The sequence below is a fragment of the Augochlora pura genome, chromosome 8 (genome assembly GCF_028453695.1).
Source record: "Augochlora pura isolate Apur16 chromosome 8, APUR_v2.2.1, whole genome shotgun sequence".
Taxonomy (NCBI): Eukaryota; Metazoa; Arthropoda; class Insecta; order Hymenoptera; family Halictidae; genus Augochlora; species Augochlora pura.
The window spans coordinates 8,928,442-8,947,099 of record NC_135779.1 but is presented as its reverse complement, the minus strand read 5'-3'; the positions used below and the strand labels follow the sequence as shown (position 1 = coordinate 8,947,099).

Below are 18,658 nucleotides of genomic sequence, written 5' to 3'. Positions count from 1 at the left end.
CGCACGGAAAATTGAATGCGCTTCATACACTTTTAATCGATGTGATATATTATTATATTTTGAATTATTGATCATCTTTCCGAGAGTGTCTAGGTCATGATAATATATTCAGTAACTATAAACAATTGTTGCACTATTTATTTTTCACAAGCTTCGTCATGACCGCACATTATATTAATAAACGATTAATGTACACGAACTTTTTACTTGTCACACTGTATTAGGGACAACGTCATGCAGATCTATACGACCATCGCATAGGTAATTTGAAATTTCGATATACATAAAACAGTCTTCTTTACCGACGTTTGTTGTTCTTCCCCCATTTGAATGGTGCTCTAGAAAATGTATTGTAGCAACGGTCGTGCTATATCTTTGTCGAACTAAGTTTCCGGATAATTGGCTTTTACATTATCGTATACCACAGACCGCCGTCGTGTCCATATACAGAAATACGAGTCTTGTGCACATTTATAATCTTCATATTCAATGCAATTAATTGGTAGGGTGGTTGATTAACACCAAGAAGTGATACGTTGTGCGTACCAGTCCAACTGTGATGCGTTCCTAACTTTCGTTTTCCATTGAATCGAGCAACGCGCGTTATAGAGTTCCTTTCTTTCATACAGTAATCCGTAGAAAGTTTTATTTTGTTTCATTTTCGTTCAGACAAGCTTGTTTTGTCTTTAGTGTATCGATTGGATTTATTTCCTTGAACTAGTTTCGTTTTTCCCTCATACTTCTAACGTACATTGCAGCGTTGTGTACTTAGTACGCACTATTATTTTCTCGAACAAAAGGGAATGTTCGATAACGTGATTTGTTCGTAGAATTTATGAAACGCAACTTCGTTATAATTAATTCGGAGAAGCGTTGACGTGTACAATGACGATATCACCTATGTTTCTTTTCTTCAATGCGCCAAGGTTAAGTAATTCTAACTAGATACATATACCAGTATAGCCAAGTATCGAATACGTCTCCCGAGAGCTCATGAGCTTCTTTAAAATGGCAAATACAATGTCATTTGGAGTCTTTTCCATGTACAAAAACAACTTAATCATTATAATTTACCTTTCGAATCGACGTAATGTCGTTATGTAATCGTAAACAGTATTTCTTTTCAAGCGATAGAATGAACGGAACGGTTTTTCTTTCACATTCACTCATTTTGTTGGTTCACTTCTTCTTTATTGTCATTGTCCTGTTGATTAACGTTTGCCTTGGTGTTTCCTTGTTGTGCAGTGGATCCGTTATCGTTGATTTTATCATTGTGAGAATCAGCTTTCTCTGTTGTATCCATTTTCACATTTCCTGCCAAGAACAATCGATTGTAACAACAAAAGTAAATAGATAAACAATTGTATTGCACAAGTCATGTATGAGTAAAACGGAAAACAAACCTTGTGTAGAATAGTACTGTTGTTGCATTTTCATATTACGTTGTTGCTGTTGTTGTTGTTGATGCATATTCGGTCTGTGACGATTGATTTGAGCTTGAGGCGGTTGTTGTTGTTGCTGCGATGGCATGCAATTCGGTTGTTGTTGAGTGGGGTTATTTGGATTTGGACCAGGTGTGAATGGAACAACCGGTCTCTGAATCGGTGGAGGATATCTTTGCTGTGAAGGTTGAATACCAGGACGTGGTGGCATCCCCATACCGCGTACATTTTGCTGCAAAACCTGCAATGTAGTGGACGTTCATCTTCCGATAGGGTGACCTTTCCTTCATTTCTATCGATACACGTCAATATCGAATGATGATTTAGCTTTATTATTTAATTTATATATTCTATAGTATTTCAATATTTCTATTATCGTTTAATTTTAATGTTTGATTTATGATAATTGAGATAAACGTAAGAGCGATACATACGTAGTTACTGTAACTGCTTACCAAAGCAGATTGACTAACGCCTTGATACTGCTGATACTTGTGATGCTGTGTGGGACTTGGTTGAGGCTGTTGGGACGAAGATTGTTGTTTACAGTTTCTTGATTTGGGAGATGGTATTTGTGGTGCTGCAGAAAAACGTTCAATACAGTAAAATCGTGAATGAAAATATTTTGCGATAAGGGATCTGATAGAACAAGAATATATAGAATAAACGTAACTCACTGGAACTGAAAACCGATGCAAGAACATCTTGTTGATTTCCTGAAGGACTCTTCAATTGTCTAGGTTGCTCCTGTGGTTGATGTTTGCTGAGAAATGTAGGACCAGCATTTGCTGGTCCTGGAAGTCCTCCTGTAGGATTGCGATATTGCTGAGCAGCCGCAGCTGCAGCAATCTGTAAACCGGAACTCGATAAAAAGCCAGAGCTGAAATTTTGTAATCCGACTGGTGTGGCGCTGCCAGTTGCCAAATTCTGGCTATGTTGACCAAATCCTTGCAGTCCGTAATGAGTGCCGGTCTGTTGGGTTGCGCCTCCAGGTTGATAAAAGCCTGTTTGCGAGCCGGTAAACACATCTGTAAAATAGTATTTTAATAGCATTGAATAAATCACACATACTGTATCTTATTATTGACACTCTGAGCAAGTTTGTTGCAAACTGTTTGTATATTTACCAGCCGAAGTGGCGCTGTAGTAACTATTGGCTGAAGCTTGTACGTTCGGACCGGGTCTCTGAACCAATTGAGAGTTGCCCATATAACTACCGCTCACCCCTAGTACTTGGCTTGGATCATAGGGTATATATGTCAACTAGAAATATTGGAACGATTTAGTTTCTGGAATTAACAGTTTGAGACAGCTCATTTAAAGGAATATAAAATTAGTACTGGATTTGGTTGCGGAGCAGATGGTGCTTGAAAATGCGGCGCCTTTGTTCCAATAGCGCCAATAGGTTGCGAAGATGGTTTCACGCTCGCTGACATCAAAGAATTCGAGGAAGAGCTGATAAGAACCGTATTTGGATTATTACTAAGCTGTTGGTTTTGTCCAAAAGGAGGAGCAGCAGCTGCGGTCTACGAAAATAAAGTCATCAGAAAATCATACAGCTAACATTGGAACTCACTTATTGTTCGATGTTTTACTTACAATGCGATACTGAGAGAGATTGCTCTGATACATTTCTGGGGTAGGCGCATTTGGTGCGTGCGGAGGCGGTGGCGGAGGTTGCTGTAGGTAGAGATTCTGCTGGCTAAACGAATTTTGTAGGGACGGTGCGTACGGCGGGTATTGAGTGAAAGGAGATCGGCTTTGATCTAACTGAAAAGTTCCGTATAGACCTCCTGCTTGAGCCGGAAGTTGGCCAGAACCTGTGTTAAACAACACAGCTGGTGGAGAGGGTATCGCAGAGATGCTACCATATTGCGCGGCTTGAGAGGCCGGGTATTGAGGAAATTCCTAAAATGAAAAGAAACCAAAAAAAAAAGAAGGCGGTGATTAAATACATTTTATCTCATGTAACGCAGACGATGACGCGGCAGAAAAGAATAGTTTGTTTTCAGTTAAACTGCACCTGATAGTTTATATGAGACGGTTGTCCCGTAGAATTGAACGGAGGCGGGCTCAAAGGTCCTTGAAGACTGACTGGTGGATGACCGATTGGACTCTGGCCCGCTCCGATAGGACTTGGTCCAGGAACTGTTGAACCTGTCTGACCGCTGTTGCTTCCCGAAGACTGTTGCTGCGGCTTCACCTGCGGGGGAACCAGCTGCGCATCAGGCAAAGAGTCAGCATCTTCCCACAGGGGACATAGTATTTCGTTATTTAATTTTCTATTTACATCACTATCAACTGCCGTTCTAATTGATGCTGACCGAATCACGCGTATTTCGAGGAACAATATTTTCTTCCTTTCTTTAATCTGCTTTCGAACTGTGGTGAAAATAGTTAGGTTCATCGCTAATCGTGTTTGAGCTGGATGAAAGGAAAATCACTCGATAGAAAGTACAGGAGAACTGTAATTAATACCAGGGAACGAAGGATGGGAAAGACTATAGTAATAATATAATAATAATTAATAATAATAATGACGATAATAATAATAATGCTAATAATAATAACAGTTATGATAATAATAGTAATAGTATTGCCAACATGAAGAAAAATGACCCTTCCCTAGATTCAGTTTTGCAGAACGTTTTCGATATTCAGATTAATGAGAAGCAATTGCAAAAGACAGGACATTTATAATAATGATGAAATATCTAAATAGGGACGAATGATTGGTGATGTCAACGATATTAGAGTTTATTTTATCAAGAGTGTTGTTCATTAATCGGACATGAACAGTACTAGTTAGAAACTCGATTCGAAATGGTTGTAGAAGCGAAAATGATAGAAATCGATATGGAAGGATGTGTTGCTGTTGGAAGCGGTTGCCGAGATTGTTGGTATCGCAAGGATGAAATAAAAACTGAACGAACGGTACGCGTCAGCCACTTACCTTTCTGATTTTCACCATGGTAACTACTTAAGGGGATGTCGAGATACGGGCAAAGGTAACTTCGAATATATCGACAAATGTAAGAAACAAGAATGGAGAAACAAGAAAATACATATAAATTCTTGAATTTCAGTCGGAGTATCGAGTCAATTTCTAGTGATGTAATAGCTTTGATACGCATGCATGATACTATGAGAATAAATGTGCGCGAAATGATTTCTCACCTTGCACACGTTCGTGGAAGTGGTTATTTCACTTTTCATGTTATTTTGATTGTATTGTTGGTGCGGACTGTAGCTATCGTCGACGTCCGCACTTTCGAACGCTTGAGGAAAAGTGTTTGCGCTACTGACAACGTTTCCATCCTCGTGCTCGACCACCGTTGGCATCGGCGGTGCGTTTTCCCAAACTTTCTTCACCGAAGCAATCTTCAGATTAAGCTCAGCAGTGGAAGGTGAGATAGTGCTTTGGCCGGTTGCCATATGCATGGATCGCGTCATTCCCAGGCTCTTGTTCTTGTCTTCCGTTAATTGGGAGAGATCCGAATCGAACGTAAAGTCCAACTTCATGTCGGCGTTGTCTTCGTTTTTGTTGAAAGATAACGGCATCTGAATCGGTTCCTGATTCTTGTCTTTCATCAGATCGCTCGGCTTATTTGAAAAGGCAACTGGGAGGCTCTGTTGCTGTTGTTGCTGTAATCCCGGAGCACTCCCACCATTGCCTTCCTCATCCAATTCCGCACGTTTTTCGATACGCTGCTGTTGTTGGTTTTTAATATGATTTGGAAACTTCGTCTTAACGGCGAGATCGGAGGGTGCGGCTTTTGTGGTCTTTGAGTAATTAGTGTTCTCGAAGATTAAGGTCTGTACAGGTGGCGAAGAAACATCAGAGACAGAATTTTTCTCAGAGTGTTGTTCCTTCAAAGTTTTGCTAGCTCCACCTCCGCTTCCGCTGCTGCCACTACCAGCTCCGGCACCGCAGCTGCCAGGTTTCTCACCGTTCGGCGAATTTCGTTGGCTACTGTTGCCAGAATTCGTTTGTTCGTTGACCTCGTGACCGTGACTATGAACGTGTCCATGATCGTTTTGCGTCGACATACCGGCCATCAATGGAAGATCCGCGGAAACAGCGGATGGCGACGTTGAACGCAGTTGGCTGGTTGTGAATGGTTTGTCCCATGCGTTGACAGAAGGCGGTGGCGCTGGTCCACTCGACGACGAATCTTTACTACTGCTGTATGCATTGCTAGAGTTGCTCTGTTTATTTGAATCGTTCAGCTCTGATGTGCACATCTGTTGTTGTTGTTGCTTTTGTAACCGTTGGAATCGAGGAGCAAGCCTCGGTCCTCGTGCTCTATCATGCTGCTTCGGTAGCATATTTGCTAGTTGTGGAATGGTTTGGCTCAATGGAGTTGGTACATTTTGAACTTGTTGCAACGAAGCGGTTTGTGAACCACCTCCGTTCGCCTTCGACTTTGAACGATCCCGCTCCCTGTCTTTCTCCTTTTCGCGTTTCAACGGCTTAGTTTCCTCCTTTTGCCCGTGTCTGGAGTCCTTAACGTTCTTCTTGGAACGAACCTCCTGGAAACCGTCAGAATCAACTTTCTTCTCCGTTACGTTCGATCCGTCCTCGGTATAATTACTAGACTCCATTTCATAGTCAACCGTTATTTTCTTGTCTTTAGCCTGGGATTTCTTATTCATGTCATTTAGTGCTTGGTTCACTAAGTTTGGATCGGTCAGTTTGATTTCGTCTATGCGATTCACCGTAGTATCCTTCGCGGTCGACTTGTTCAAAATCGTCGCGTTACCTCCGGAAGTCTGACTCCTTGATCTTCCATTCTGCACTTGTGCGGACTGCATCAGAGGCGGAATGGTGCTAGCATGATTCTTTTGATTGGCGAAACCCATATTCTGCAGGTTTCGTTTCTCCGCACCGGGAGCGCGGGATGTTGAATTGGAAGACTTTGCAGGTTTCTCTCGCTGATTTCGCTGATCCCGCTGATCCCGTTGATTGCCCGAAGTTCTGTCTGTTTGCTCGTTTCTGCGAGAATGTCCCATGTTCGATCCTACAGCGTTCTGGCTGCCACCCGAGTTGGTACGCGTACCAAATTGCTTGCGACTGTTTCGCACCTCCTTGTGCTCTTCCACGTGATCTTCGCTGTTGTCGGAAGTCGACTCCCACTCTTCATTTCCAATGTCCGACGAATTTTGCTTCGACACGTTGTTGCTGCTTCCACGATATCGGGACTCCCGATTGTCTCTGCCCTGTAATTAATATTAACAACAATTTTTAATAGCCTATCGATTCTATAATAATACATAGTTGTGGTAGCAAAAAGTCACGATCCCATGGGCAGATTTCAGATTTTCAGATTTTATCTGTACAGTACATAATTACTTACCCTTCTGCTAGCGCTGCGAGTTCTTTTCGAACGCGATGATTCCTCCTTGCGACCGTGTACCTTCTGAGAAACGGCACTGCTGCTCGCGTGATTGATGTCTTGTTTATTACAAGGCTGCTGGGTTTGTTGGTGCTGCTGGGATTGCTGAATCGGAGACTTGGCACGTTTCCCGGTGATCCCTGCGGTAAGTGCTTGTTGTTTCGCGATGATTTTGTCGTCGGTAGACTCTAGTTGCAAGCATGTGAGGGCGATTGGTTCTTTCTCGGAAATTGGTGTCGATAAGACTGGATTTTGGCGCATTGAGTTTGATGATTCCTGCCGCTTCTCCTCGGCGGTTCGTTCGCAGGAAAAAGGACTCTTACTGGAGGGCGGTCCGTATCCTTCCATGCGATTTCCTGTGCTTGTGGAACTCCGCATTCGCACACCGCCCCGACCGAGACGAGAAGGTTCTCCGGAAGGAGCAAATCCCTCGTGGCTCGTTTTGCTACCATCATAGGGTCGTTTCTCGCTTCGTTGCGACTGCGGTTGGGACTGTGATGACGGCTGCGTTTGGGACTGCGATTGAGACTGCGACTGGGTCTGAGTCTGCGACTGCGACAGCGTGTAATCGACACGCTTCTCTTCTCGGTTGGAGACTTCTCGATTACGCTCTTCCTTTTCTGCTTTTTGATTAGGCTTTGGCGATCTGGCAGACTTCTTTTCTTCTTTTCCCGACTCAGTTGAGCAAGATACTTCGTCACCGCTATTTTCTGAATCAGTATGTCCGTAAGAACCGCTTCTAGCAGAGGCTGGTCTGCCGCTGGTTCTGTGCACACCTCTTCGTCCTCTAGATTCTGAGCTGCGCCAACCTCCTCTGGCATACGACGTGCCATAGGTGGCAGCCCACTGCCGACCTCCTCGAGGCTCGCGGGCTCTAGAATTTGATCCACCACTGCTGGTTCGGTTTCTAATACCCTTGTCTCGCTTCTCTTCCTTTCCCTGCTGTTCCGACATCACATCCTCGTTCAAAACACCTTCTCCTCTTTTCTCCAAGCTCAACTTCTCCAAATTCTGCTTCAATTCATCGGTCTCCTTATCATTCTTGATGCTTTCCAAACTTTTCTCCTCTTCCTTCTCGAACGTCGGTGAAACAGCATCGGCCCATGCCTTTGGGGAATTATCGGCTCTTTCCACCGTTCGATTGCTGTCGTTTATTCGATCTACTTTCCAACTCCAAACATCCGCATCCTTCTTTGTCTCAATCACCGATTCTTTAGCCGAATCCTTTTTATCATGCTCAGAACTCGCTCGTTTCAATTGAATTAAGTTACGTTTTTCGCCTTTCAATTCATCTGCCTCAATTCTCTCTTTGGTCACTGGTCCAAGAGGTTGTCTTCTTTCTCGTTCTCTTTCTCGGTTGTCCTCGTGATACGTATCACGCTTGCTTTCCTCGTAATCAGCAACCTCGTTCGCCCAGGAACCGCAGTCGCGCAACTTGTGTGAATCATCCTCGCGCAAGGACGTCTTCGATTCTCTGGAAGTGCGACTGTCGCGAGAATCCGGTCTTTGCGGCCGTTCATTGCGTTCCACTCGCTCTTCCCGTTGGGTGTCGCGACGATTATCCATTGACCTAGCATCTTGCATACGTTCCTCACGCCATTCAACGCTCTCTGATCGTTCCCTTTGATCGCGGTCGCGTTCCCTGTCACGATCACGATCGCGATCACGATGATCACGATTGCGTTCACGGTCACGATCGCGTTCACGGTCACGATCACGATCGCGATCATGATCGCGTTCACGGTCGCGTTCACGATCACGGTCACGGTCACGGTCGCGATCACGATCTCTATCTCGTTCGCGTTCACGTTCATGGTCACGATCACGGTCGCGATCGCGGCCTCGTTCTCGCTCACGGTCCCGATCACGGTCACGATCACGGTCGCGATCGCGGCCTCGTTCTCGCTCACGGTCCCGATCACGGTCCTCGAAGGAATCCTGTTGGTGAATACGAAAATCAATTTAAGACTATACAAATGAACACATCGATATGTGGTATTGCACGTAAGAAATCGACAACAGAAACTGCTGAATACCTTCAAGTAATTATCATAATCCTTTTTCAGCTTGGTATCTCGTTCGCGAGTTTCCCTTATGTCTCTAGTTGCACGAACATCGCGAGCATCTCGAGTTTCTCGATCATCTCTCGATTCCAAAGTATCCTTCGATTCCCGAGTTTTGTTGTCGTCGTAGTATCTATCACGTTCCCAGGAGTCACGAGAATGCTTGTCCTCATAATCGTGATCTCTGTAATTGCGGTTGTACTCGTCACTGTAGCCGCCTGGTTTGCGGGCATCGTAAGGCCGATGCGAAGAATTACGATACCGATCTTCCCGTAAGAAAGAACTTCGATAATCTCGGGACGGAGGTCGTTCGTCTTCCATTGACACAGAGATTTCAGAGTCCGTTCTGCTTCGACGTTGGGGTGGAACAGTACCGTGAGACTGCTTCAAATTGTTATCTACTGAGACGAATGTTATTCGGATGTTAGAAATATTAATTAGTCGACTTGCAAAAACATTCCTAAAGTACAAAGACACTTTGACTACTTACTTAGCGAATTCTGACTGTGAAGCCATCTGCCGGAATCGTATTGTCCGGAAAAGGAGACTGTCTGAAGTGATGCTCTCTCGGTGCTCGGTGAAATACGATTGAATCCAGCGTTGCTTCTCTCAGCTTGTTGCTTTTGAAATCGCGGTGGTAAATTACATTGAAAAGAACGGGAGAACGACGGCAAGTGTTCGCGATCTCTCGTGTCCCTTTGATCGCGATCACGGTCACGGTCGCGATCGCGTTCACGATCACGATCACGGTCGCGCTCGCGATCACGGTCCCGATCCCGGTCGCGTTCGCGATCTCTATCCCGTTCACTGCGCGCACCGTCTTGTTGCCTCATGAAAGTTTGTCGATCGACTTGTCGGAAATCGGATAGCAGCTGGTCCCGCGAGTCTCTATTATACTTCGGAGCATCTCTATTTTCACGAGATTCACGGACTAAAGACTTGTCATCTCCACCTTTCCCCTCGGAAGATCCAGCACAAGATCTTTCTCGATCTCTATTCTCCCTCTCGCGTTCCCATTCCGGTACCGGGATTGGCACAGGTGGAACACTTATTAAACTCTTCGGTTCAATCAACTGTTTTTCTTTCAATTTTTGCTCGACGTCTTGTTGTTTTTTAGCTGCGGCCTGTCTACTGGATTCTTCGTACAATTTCTCCACTTCCTCTTTACGCTGCTGAGCACGCTCGGTAACGGATGCCATCTCGACTCTCACTACTCGTCGTTTCTCGTTCCATCCTTCGTCGTCTTCCACGCCTGTTCACAGTAAAACACATTTAGAAATAAAAAAAATAAATAGTTCAAATATTAAATAATGAATATATTATTTTAATGTTTCTTTATTATTGTAATGTTTCTTTCGGTGAAAAACAAATCTCTAGCCTCACCTCTCAAAGAATGTACCAAATGTAACTGTGATTGGTTGCTATTATAGCTACCAGATCCATTGGATCCACGATAGTCACGTGGCAAAGAACTATGAGTCCATGAACGATGAACTGGTTGGTCTCTAGTTTCCTTCGACTCGCGATTGTCGTGAATATCACGATTTTCTCGAGTTTTATTATCTCTATCTTCCGTTAAAGTTTCTTCGGCTTTCTCCTCCGTAATATCTTTTTTCTCATCTTTCTTCAATGGTTCGGAATCTGTTTCGTCATCGCTAAAAGTAAGTTTCTTGTTATAATCGATGTCGTCTTGTTCTGCCCAACCGGCATCGCGGGAAATATCATCCATTCGAGTAAGATCTTCCTCTTTGATAATTGGTCGGGTAACAATTTCTTCCTCGGAAACACGTTCGCGTTCTTGTTGACGCGGGGGTGCCGGTGCAGGGAATCGTTCCGCGGAGTAATTAAATCGTGGTCTGGGTCCGTTGGGACCGGTATTCGCTGGAAACTGTGAGGGAAATCCTCCAGGAAAATTTCCTCGAAACATCTGCAAATATTTTGTTTCTAGTGACGATTTCAAACGAGGAAATATCTATTACATTTTCTAAACCATTAACATTGGAGAACGGTTATAAGAATATACAAACTTACAAACGGAGGAATAAGTCCTCTATAGTGGTGTAAATTTGGGCCAATTTGATGGGAGCCAGAATTTAGAGCACTCTGATTGTTTGGAGCATTATGAGGGCCTCCCTGGGCCATGGCCATGTTGGGAGACTGGACCAAGTTCTGTCGTCCGCCAGATGCGTCGACATGTCCTCCCGATCCAGCGGTATTCAAAGGGGGGCCCTGGACCCCCGAAGTGGTCCCAGTGCCGGGACCAGCCGTTGCCAACCCTGCACCACTGGCTGTACGACTTCCACCTTGTATCCAACTTCCTTCCGCTAGCAAATAAGTACATATTGTATTCCTTTCAATACCTTGCATAATATTATACGTATTAGTCAAATTCAAACTTACTTTGTGGACGTAAACTTGGACCGGGACCGTATTGAGCACTTAATTCCCGATTTGTAGACTGCTGCTGTTGAATATGTTGCTGGCCTGCCGGCGCACCGCCTAACCATTGCACCGCAAATAAAACAATCGTGTAGAAAATTACAAGATTAATTAGATAATATTTCAGATAAGTTACAATTTTTACCATCTCCTGATCTGCTCATTACTGCACTCCATGATGATTTGATGTTCGTGTCGGTACTGTAAGAAGTTTGAGAAATGCTTTGTTGTCCTGGCAGTAGAGGATGCAGTGATGATGTTGCAGTATTCCCTGCTACACATTGTGCCGGTGAAGAATTTGACTAGTAACAATAAAAATGGTCATTCCGGTATTAATTCTTTTCCATGTTTCGAAACTAAACATATATGTATGTAAACTCACAGTGGTTGTTTCTGATGAAGTTGTAGTTGTGGTGGTTGTGATGGTAGTGGTTGTTGTTGTTGTATCTTTGGTAGTAGCCCAACCACTTCCTCCGCTTGGTACAAGACTGACAGCTGGATCGCTACTACTATATTCGCTTTTCAAACTGGGCAGATTAGCAGGAGGTCGCCGTGCCGAAGGCACCTTTCCAAGACTTTGCATTCCATGTTTGCGTGGTAATGTATTTTTCTGCTGCTGTTGCTCCAAAGATTCACCCTGAATATAAGTAACACAAATTTTATTATCATCTCGTTTATTGAAATTTTAAATGAAATATAAAAAAAATAACAAATAATTGCATAATTTCAACTTACTCTACACTCTCTGTATAAACTATTGATGTCTAATGATTGGAACTTGGATTTTCCTTTCTCCCCCTTCGACACAAGCCCTGACAGAGTAGACATGCTGTCTGCAGGCAACCATTTAGTACTAATCAGACCCAAAGAACGAACCTTTTGTCTGAAATCATAACATAAATTTTTGTAGCTTTAAAATATTTTTAACTTGTTTTGTGACAAGATACCATTCCTTTATAGAAACAAATAAATAAGTAGACAATTAAATAAATAAAAGGAACAGAAATATTTGAGCAAGTACTAATCAAAATATTTTACTCCATTTAAATGTATATTAAACTTTGGTTAAAAAAATATAAGATGCATAATAAATATATAAAATTAACAGTATATTCTATATGTAGGCACGCGCGCGCAAACACATACGCAACAAAACCTAAAACGATAATAATACAAATGCGCAAATAAATGAAAGTGCGATGAAAATTGATAATTAGTAACTCCTGAAAAAAATGTTTAACAAACAGCACTGGCAATTATGCGACAGAAAGCAATACATTGACGGACTAGACAACGAGAAGGTTGACAAGAACGTTCAATGCGGAAAGCGAATGAGAATGAGAGGGGGAATTGATAGAGACAGAGATGGAGATAGGCAGGCAGACAGACAGACAGCAGACAGAGTGAGAGAGAAAGGCTGACAGGAGAGAGTCGGATAGTTTTGTTATGTTGAAAAAGAAGCGAAGAAAATGAAAAAAAAAGGACAAAAGTGGAAAGAAAGTCATGAGAAAGGATATACAATCCAGAGAATATCTGCTAAAATATGCGAAAGATGCTGACTGAGAAGGAGTATGGGCAGAATGTAACGTTCCGACCCAACCCCTTGTTCGCGATGTCAAAGTCACAAAAATTCAAAACAAAAAGATTCGTGATGCAACGGTCATATATTCAGATAATAATAAACGATTGACAGGTTCGAATAGTTTTGAAACGAGATAGTTACTGGATAACCATACGAAAGGAGAAGTAGCACTCGAGGTTGACGCTTACCAGGACCAAGTTGTATAGCAAGGTTTCCACGTAGAAAAAAAGATTCGGACGGAGAAGCGAACGAAGGAAATAAGAACTTACCTTGGTCCGTCCAAATGGGTATCTAATTCACAAAAGGGTTAATTCCCAGTTAAACTAATTAATATCCGGATCGCCACGGATTACAACTGTTACAAGTGTACCGCGCCTGTGAGACACAGATACTTCTTTTCCACAATTCGTCCAAGATGGCGAATGCGCGACTTTCGGCTCTTCTTCCGCGATCAATACAATTACGTCATACGACCAGAGAGCCGTTTGCACAGACGCGCCACTCGTCCGGATTTTCTTGTCACTGCTTTGCGATGTTTCTTTACGGATAATTGTTTTCCCTTCTTATTTCAGAAAATAAAATCAAATTCTCGATTTGAACAACGATAGACACGCTTTTTACGCGTTAAATCTACACCACAGTATTCAATATCTTTTTTTACCTAACCGTTACTTATGATGAGAAACAAGCGGAACATTCAACAGAAATAAGTGGCGCTGCTCCTACGATGCCTTGTCGCTTTGAACCGAAGTCAAGTTCATTACAAATTTATTGGCATTATTCACGAAGTATGTTTTATGCTCTTTTCCTTCAATTCAAATATGTTCTCTTTATCGCAGATATAATTTTTTTGATTTTCTAACTTGTTTGCGAACGCCTATAAAAAAAGTTATATAAGAAATACTTGAAATTTATTTAACAATAACTGTATACATTTGATTTCGTTGGTACTCGTATAAAATTCAAGATGGCCGTCTATATGTGTGTACACTCGGATTTTTTATTGGTTACGCATAGATGGTATGTTATGAGAAATGTTGGTAATAACAAACAACATTTTTATAATTCGAAAGAATTGCTGACTAATCTACTGAAAAATGGTACGTAAATTAATATCACCGTATGCAACGCAATTGTTCCTCTCGCATGTTATACCTAATATTTTTTCTAGAGCGTAACTCTACACACGGATGTCGGTGACATAAAGGTAGAATTGTTCTGTGAGCTATGTCCAAAAACAAGTGAGGTAAGTCTTTTCTGTATTTATCTCCAATATCTGTCCTTGGTACAGGTATGTCCTGTTAACTGTAACTCGAGTTTTTTATTTTGTAGAATTTTCTGGCTTTGTGTGCTAGCGATTATTATAATAATTGTTTATTTCATCGCAATATAAAAGGATTTATTGTACAAACTGGAGATCCAACACAAACTGGTAAAGGTGGAACTTCAATATGGAATCGTAAATTTGAAGATGAATTCAAGGAAGAATTGAAACACAATGTCAGAGGTCTTATGTCTATGGCAAATAATGGTCCAAATACGAATGGAAGTCAATTTTTCATTACATATGGGCCACAACCACATTTAGACCTAAAGTATACTATATTTGGAAAGTAAATATTTTTGTTATAGATCCTATTGATGTATAGAATAATATTATTGCAGATATAATGATTTGTTTATTTCCAGGGTAATAGATGGAATGGAAACATTAGAGCAATTGGAAAAATTGCCTGTGAACCCAAAGAATTACAAACCCCTTACAGAAACCCGAATAACCAGTGTCACTGTTCATGCTAATCCCTTGGCATGCTAGCTGTACATTAATTATAAAGGTACAAACAAAAAGTATATAAACACGTTAAAATCACGGATTCGATCTGTTTTCATAAATTCCTTGTATCCTCTTGTTCTGAGAGTCAAATGGGCTTTTTAAATAAGATTCAGCTTTATAACGTTTCCCCATAACTTCGATCTCATAGTTACCATTTTTTAGAAACTCTTCTGTAATATTCTCTCCGTTTGGGTGCTTAACATATCTGTATGGAAAAACAACGAGAGTATAGTAGGTTTAAAATCATTGTGCTCCATAATAAATTATAATTATAATGATTGCATCTTTATTACCCGCGACCGATGGTGTTATCACAGCTATATCCTTGTTCTGCTCTTCGTAGATAACCAACAAGGACGTCATTCCTATAAATAGGTTCCAACCCCCATAATGAGACACCACTGTTGCAACAAAAATTAAGACAATTGTATCTATCATACATAAATAATACGTTCGGAAGAACACTGCCTGATCACTATTCTGTTGTAATAAGCACACCTGTCTACATGGAAGTGCATCAGTTTTTTTTTTATTCCATTTTGCCGCAACTGATCTATTGCTGATTTTCCTTGATAATGACCGTGTTTGCGGCAAACAAATCCTAATCCAGCTTCGATGGGGTTATCGTCTGTTCGAACATCTGAACCCCAAAGATGATAACCTGCAGAATACATGTAAGAGAATTTATAACACGATTAACATTCCACCTGTATCCTCTAGAAAATGTCTTTACTGGGTACCTTTTTCGCAACTAAGACTATACAGTGCTCTAAATCCAGCATGTTTTATGTGAAATTTATCTCTGTGTTCCATTAATGCACCATAAATAGGCTGGCATGATGACTTGGGTATATGTATTTCAAAACCGAGCTCACCAGTAAAACTGATTCTAATTAAGCGTACCAAATGATTTCGAATTTGGGCCAATCTAGTTGTCGAGTAGCCGAATGATTCGTTCGAAATTTTCTCTTCGAACAACGATTCCACTATGTTTTGACTAAAATCATGAATACGTCAAAGGAAAGAATACTTTATCGTACTTTACGATACCTGTTAGGACCCTGGATCGACAAAATACCAATTTGATCGGTAACATCGTGCAAGGACACTTCGAATTTCTTCTCCTCTATTACTTTATTCATATGAGCCCAGGTATGATACGCCGATGCTCCACTCGAGACTTAATATTCAAAATAATTAGATGTGAACAAAATGAAACACTCATGATAAGTAAAACGTGCTAGAGACAGCGGAAAACTTGCGGACGAAATAACCTACCGATGTAGAATGCTGTGTCTTTAAATATTGGATTTATGACTCCGCCTGAACCGGGTTCCAAAATAGTAACTGTGCAATCCATTTCTACTCCACCGGTCTTATTGAGCATACAGGTGTATATTGTTTTACTTGTATTGCAACGCGTATCTGCCGTGAACAAGTAATCGGCTGCTTCTTGTGCTCCTGGGCCGCATAGATAAAATTTTCCAAGATAGGACATGTTGAATAAAGAGACGTTGTTTCGGCAGGCAAGTACTTCATCCCGAATCTAAATATTGAAAATACGTAATGTTGATGTTTATCGATGCAACTATTGTTGATAGTCAACTTACTATATTATTAAACGACGAAAGCTCGAAACTGTATTCTTTCTCTAATATTTCACGATATTCATCTTTTTCGTTTGCCAGCGTTTCACATGACTTTTCATAATTATATGGTATAATTTGAACCTTTTGGCTCGGATAAAACCATCCCGGTCGTTCCCAACCTTGACGTTCTTCCATAATGGCACCCTCTTCAACAAGTAGCTGCAGTAAAGAAATTCTTTGTATGTACAATTTCGGAAAAATTTAAAAAAAAAACGAAAAACTGTTTACAACACTTTACATTATGGAAAGGATCTGTTTTGAGATTTCTACCGCTTAATGGCTCGTCGTGTGGGAATATAATGTTGTAATTCTTTGCATATGCTTCGTAAGATCTTTCGGTCATCCAAGTTAAATTGTTCCTCTGCTCCGTGATAAATCTAACAGATGACAATCGATGCGAATAATGTACACTGATAGAATCGATTGAGACAAGTACCTTCTAATGTCATAATTAAACATATAATTATCTGGCCGACCATTTATAATCCAACGTGAAATTTGTTCTCCGCATCCGCCTCCTAACATCATACCAGCGCTATTGTAACCGCAAGAATAAAATAGTCCACTGCACCGTGGGTCTTCACCTTTTAAACGGAATATGTTAACAAGTTCAATTTGAAATAACTCGACAAATTATTGTCAGATAATAGTAATTTGAATTCCTCGATCGATCTTAAATTCTTACCCATAAGTGGCTTGTGATCGGGCGTGAAGCTTTCTGGACCGCATATGGTCGTTCTTATACCAGTTTTGGATAAATTAGGAATCAATTCAGTCATGGAATCTATGTATGGACTGCAAATATCCCAATCCAGCTCGTACAGACTGAACGAGAAGTTATCAGGTGCCTTTTGTACAATAGAGATTGCATAAACGTGAATGGCGTAGGCAGTTTCGAACAGAGTCGACGAAAACTTACAGATCCTATTAGGATGGGACACCGTTCGTAATAACCTGCTGCAATTGAGTTTCCTTGAATTCGAAAGTATAGGCTGCCATCCGGGTCCCGAATATTTGGAAGTTGCTGTTCCACTCCAGTCATCGGTTCAGTAACGATGTAAGCATGTTTGATCGGTACTAAAGGGATGTCCAAGTTTAAGGTGTTCACAACTTTTTTTGACCAAACTCCAGCAGCATTTAGCACAACGTCGCTCTTTATGATTCCATAAGGTGTGTTGATACCGCGAACCTTCTTCTTATTCGTATCAATATCGTCCACTAATATCTCCGACACCGGACAATCTTCGATCACCTGGAAACAATAGAACAATGTGAACCTATAGAAAGGTTTCATTGGCTCAAAAACTTAAGGAACTCGTCTTACTTGACAACCATTGTTCCTTGCCGATTTGACTAAAGCATTTATCAACATGGAAGGATCGACGACTCCGTCAGTTGGAGAATAGATCGCTCCTCGAAAGCAGTTTTCGTCGAGCAGAGGAAACAAGTCTTTTGTCTCTTTAGGTGAGATTAATCGTGCTCCGATATCAAAAGCGTTTGATACGCTAACAAGCCTTTTGCATTCGTTCAGTCTTTCCTACAATATTGATTATAAAAAATGTCTCCCATAATATAAGGAATAGGCCTGAAATAGGAAATTGTTTGAATATTCACGCTAGTACGGGCGACTATTAGTCCACCGTTATTGATCCAGCCTGGATGAATACCGGTTTCATCTTGCAAACGGTTTAGCACACGTTTACTAGCGCTGAGCAGTTGCATCTCAACATCGTATGGTCCACGTATACCCCATACAAGTCCTGCAGTGTGCCATGTAGTACCGGATATTAACTTTGACTTATCTACTAAAACGGCTTTGATGCCCGATCTTCCCAGGTGATACAACGCATTGCAGCCGGCACTCCCGCCACCTATAAATAATCATTATACAGATATTAAATACGTTTATTACAGTGCAGTTTGTTCATAGAGATCAATATTAAATATCATATATCAACATTCAATAGGTTTACCTATTATTATAACGTCCGCGTAGCTTGGTAGTTGTACCGATGAAGTTTGGGTCCCTTGTGGTATTGTTGCTACCGATCTCATACAGATGATACATCTTGCATTTACCTAGAAATATTTGTTGAAAAGTTTGCGATTTGATCTTTCTAAATAAAAAAGAAAGCCGATACTTCTACAGACGTACCTTGGTCTTTATTAAACGAAACATACTGTTTGAGCAGTATACTTCACAACTGTTTCACCATGGATTACTAATGCACGTATATCGCAGTTCGTCGGTAG

At 41.4% G+C, this 18,658-nt stretch overlaps 3 protein-coding genes across 9 annotated transcripts; 1 reads left to right on the top strand and 2 right to left on the bottom strand.

The window, feature by feature from the left end:
* Positions 1 to 116: 116 nt before the first annotated feature.
* Positions 117 to 13,627, bottom strand: Nocte (no circadian temperature entrainment). 6 transcript variants are annotated; one of them, XM_078189663.1, is made up of 20 exons: positions 13,192 to 13,627; positions 12,076 to 12,223; positions 11,723 to 11,977; positions 11,486 to 11,642; positions 11,302 to 11,400; positions 10,933 to 11,225; positions 10,285 to 10,828; positions 9,392 to 10,153; positions 8,875 to 9,302; positions 8,734 to 8,776; positions 6,800 to 8,679; positions 4,620 to 6,662; positions 3,466 to 3,660; positions 3,042 to 3,350; positions 2,783 to 2,968; positions 2,570 to 2,705; positions 2,120 to 2,470; positions 1,877 to 2,022; positions 1,404 to 1,683; positions 117 to 1,314 (listed from the first exon to the last, which is right to left on the bottom strand). In XM_078189663.1, the coding sequence occupies exons 2-20, from the start codon at positions 12,166 to 12,168 to the stop codon at positions 1,163 to 1,165; spliced, it is 8,352 nt and encodes a 2,783-aa protein (XP_078045789.1). In that variant the 5' UTR covers positions 12,169 to 12,223; positions 13,192 to 13,627; the 3' UTR covers positions 117 to 1,162. The 6 variants fall into 6 exon arrangements, with proteins under 6 accessions (XP_078045789.1, XP_078045790.1, XP_078045784.1 ...); XM_078189664.1 differs by having other exon boundaries at positions 6,800 to 8,776; positions 8,875 to 9,085; positions 9,164 to 9,302; XM_078189658.1 differs by having other exon boundaries at positions 6,800 to 8,776.
* A 255-nt stretch (positions 13,628 to 13,882) lies between these two features.
* Positions 13,883 to 14,752, top strand: LOC144474607 (peptidyl-prolyl cis-trans isomerase-like 3). Its single transcript, XM_078189679.1, has 4 exons — positions 13,883 to 14,022; positions 14,094 to 14,168; positions 14,255 to 14,535; positions 14,612 to 14,752. Exons 1-4 carry the CDS (start codon positions 14,020 to 14,022, stop codon positions 14,736 to 14,738), a joined length of 486 nt encoding a protein of 161 aa, XP_078045805.1. The 5' UTR covers positions 13,883 to 14,019; the 3' UTR covers positions 14,739 to 14,752.
* Positions 14,753 to 14,789: 37 nt separating this feature from the next.
* On the bottom strand, positions 14,790 to 18,650 carry LOC144474601 (sarcosine dehydrogenase, mitochondrial-like). 2 transcript variants are annotated; one of them, XM_078189665.1, is made up of 15 exons: positions 18,561 to 18,650; positions 18,379 to 18,484; positions 18,020 to 18,276; positions 17,730 to 17,942; positions 17,325 to 17,657; positions 17,091 to 17,253; positions 16,842 to 16,989; positions 16,644 to 16,782; positions 16,367 to 16,564; positions 16,035 to 16,302; positions 15,807 to 15,936; positions 15,497 to 15,753; positions 15,255 to 15,417; positions 15,050 to 15,157; positions 14,790 to 14,961 (listed from the first exon to the last, which is right to left on the bottom strand). In XM_078189665.1, the coding sequence occupies exons 1-15, from the start codon at positions 18,582 to 18,584 to the stop codon at positions 14,790 to 14,792; spliced, it is 2,679 nt and encodes an 892-aa protein (XP_078045791.1). In that variant the 5' UTR covers positions 18,585 to 18,650. The 2 variants fall into 2 exon arrangements, with proteins under 2 accessions (XP_078045791.1, XP_078045792.1); XM_078189666.1 differs by lacking the exons at positions 15,497 to 15,753; positions 15,807 to 15,936.
* Positions 18,651 to 18,658: the final 8 nt, after the last annotated feature.

What these genes read in the sequence shown, in the direction of transcription:
- Nocte (XM_078189658.1), bottom strand. Translation starts at nt 12,168, where the DNA reads ATGTCTACTCTGTCAGGGCTTGTGTCGAAGGGGGAGAAAGGAAAATCC. An exon ending in CTTCATCAGAAACAACCACT is followed by an intron (nt 11,643 to 11,722) that starts GTGAGTTTACAT and finishes TATTGTTACTAG; the next exon opens with TCAAATTCTTCACCGGCACA. An exon ending in CTTCCACGAACGTGTGCAAG is followed by an intron (nt 3,661 to 4,619) that starts GTGAGAAATCAT and finishes CCTGATGCGCAG; the next exon opens with CTGGTTCCCCCGCAGGTGAA.
- LOC144474607 (XM_078189679.1), top strand. An exon ending in TATGTCCAAAAACAAGTGAG is followed by an intron (nt 14,169 to 14,254) that starts GTAAGTCTTTTC and finishes TTTATTTTGTAG; the next exon opens with AATTTTCTGGCTTTGTGTGC. An exon ending in AAGTATACTATATTTGGAAA is followed by an intron (nt 14,536 to 14,611) that starts GTAAATATTTTT and finishes GTTTATTTCCAG; the next exon opens with GGTAATAGATGGAATGGAAA.
- LOC144474601 (XM_078189665.1), bottom strand. Translation starts at nt 18,584, where the DNA reads ATGTTTCGTTTAATAAAGACCAAG. An exon ending in TTCGTTTAATAAAGACCAAG is followed by an intron (nt 18,485 to 18,560) that starts GTACGTCTGTAG and finishes AAATATTTCTAG; the next exon opens with GTAAATGCAAGATGTATCAT. An exon ending in TCGATCCAGGGTCCTAACAG is followed by an intron (nt 15,754 to 15,806) that starts GTATCGTAAAGT and finishes TCATGATTTTAG; the next exon opens with TCAAAACATAGTGGAATCGT.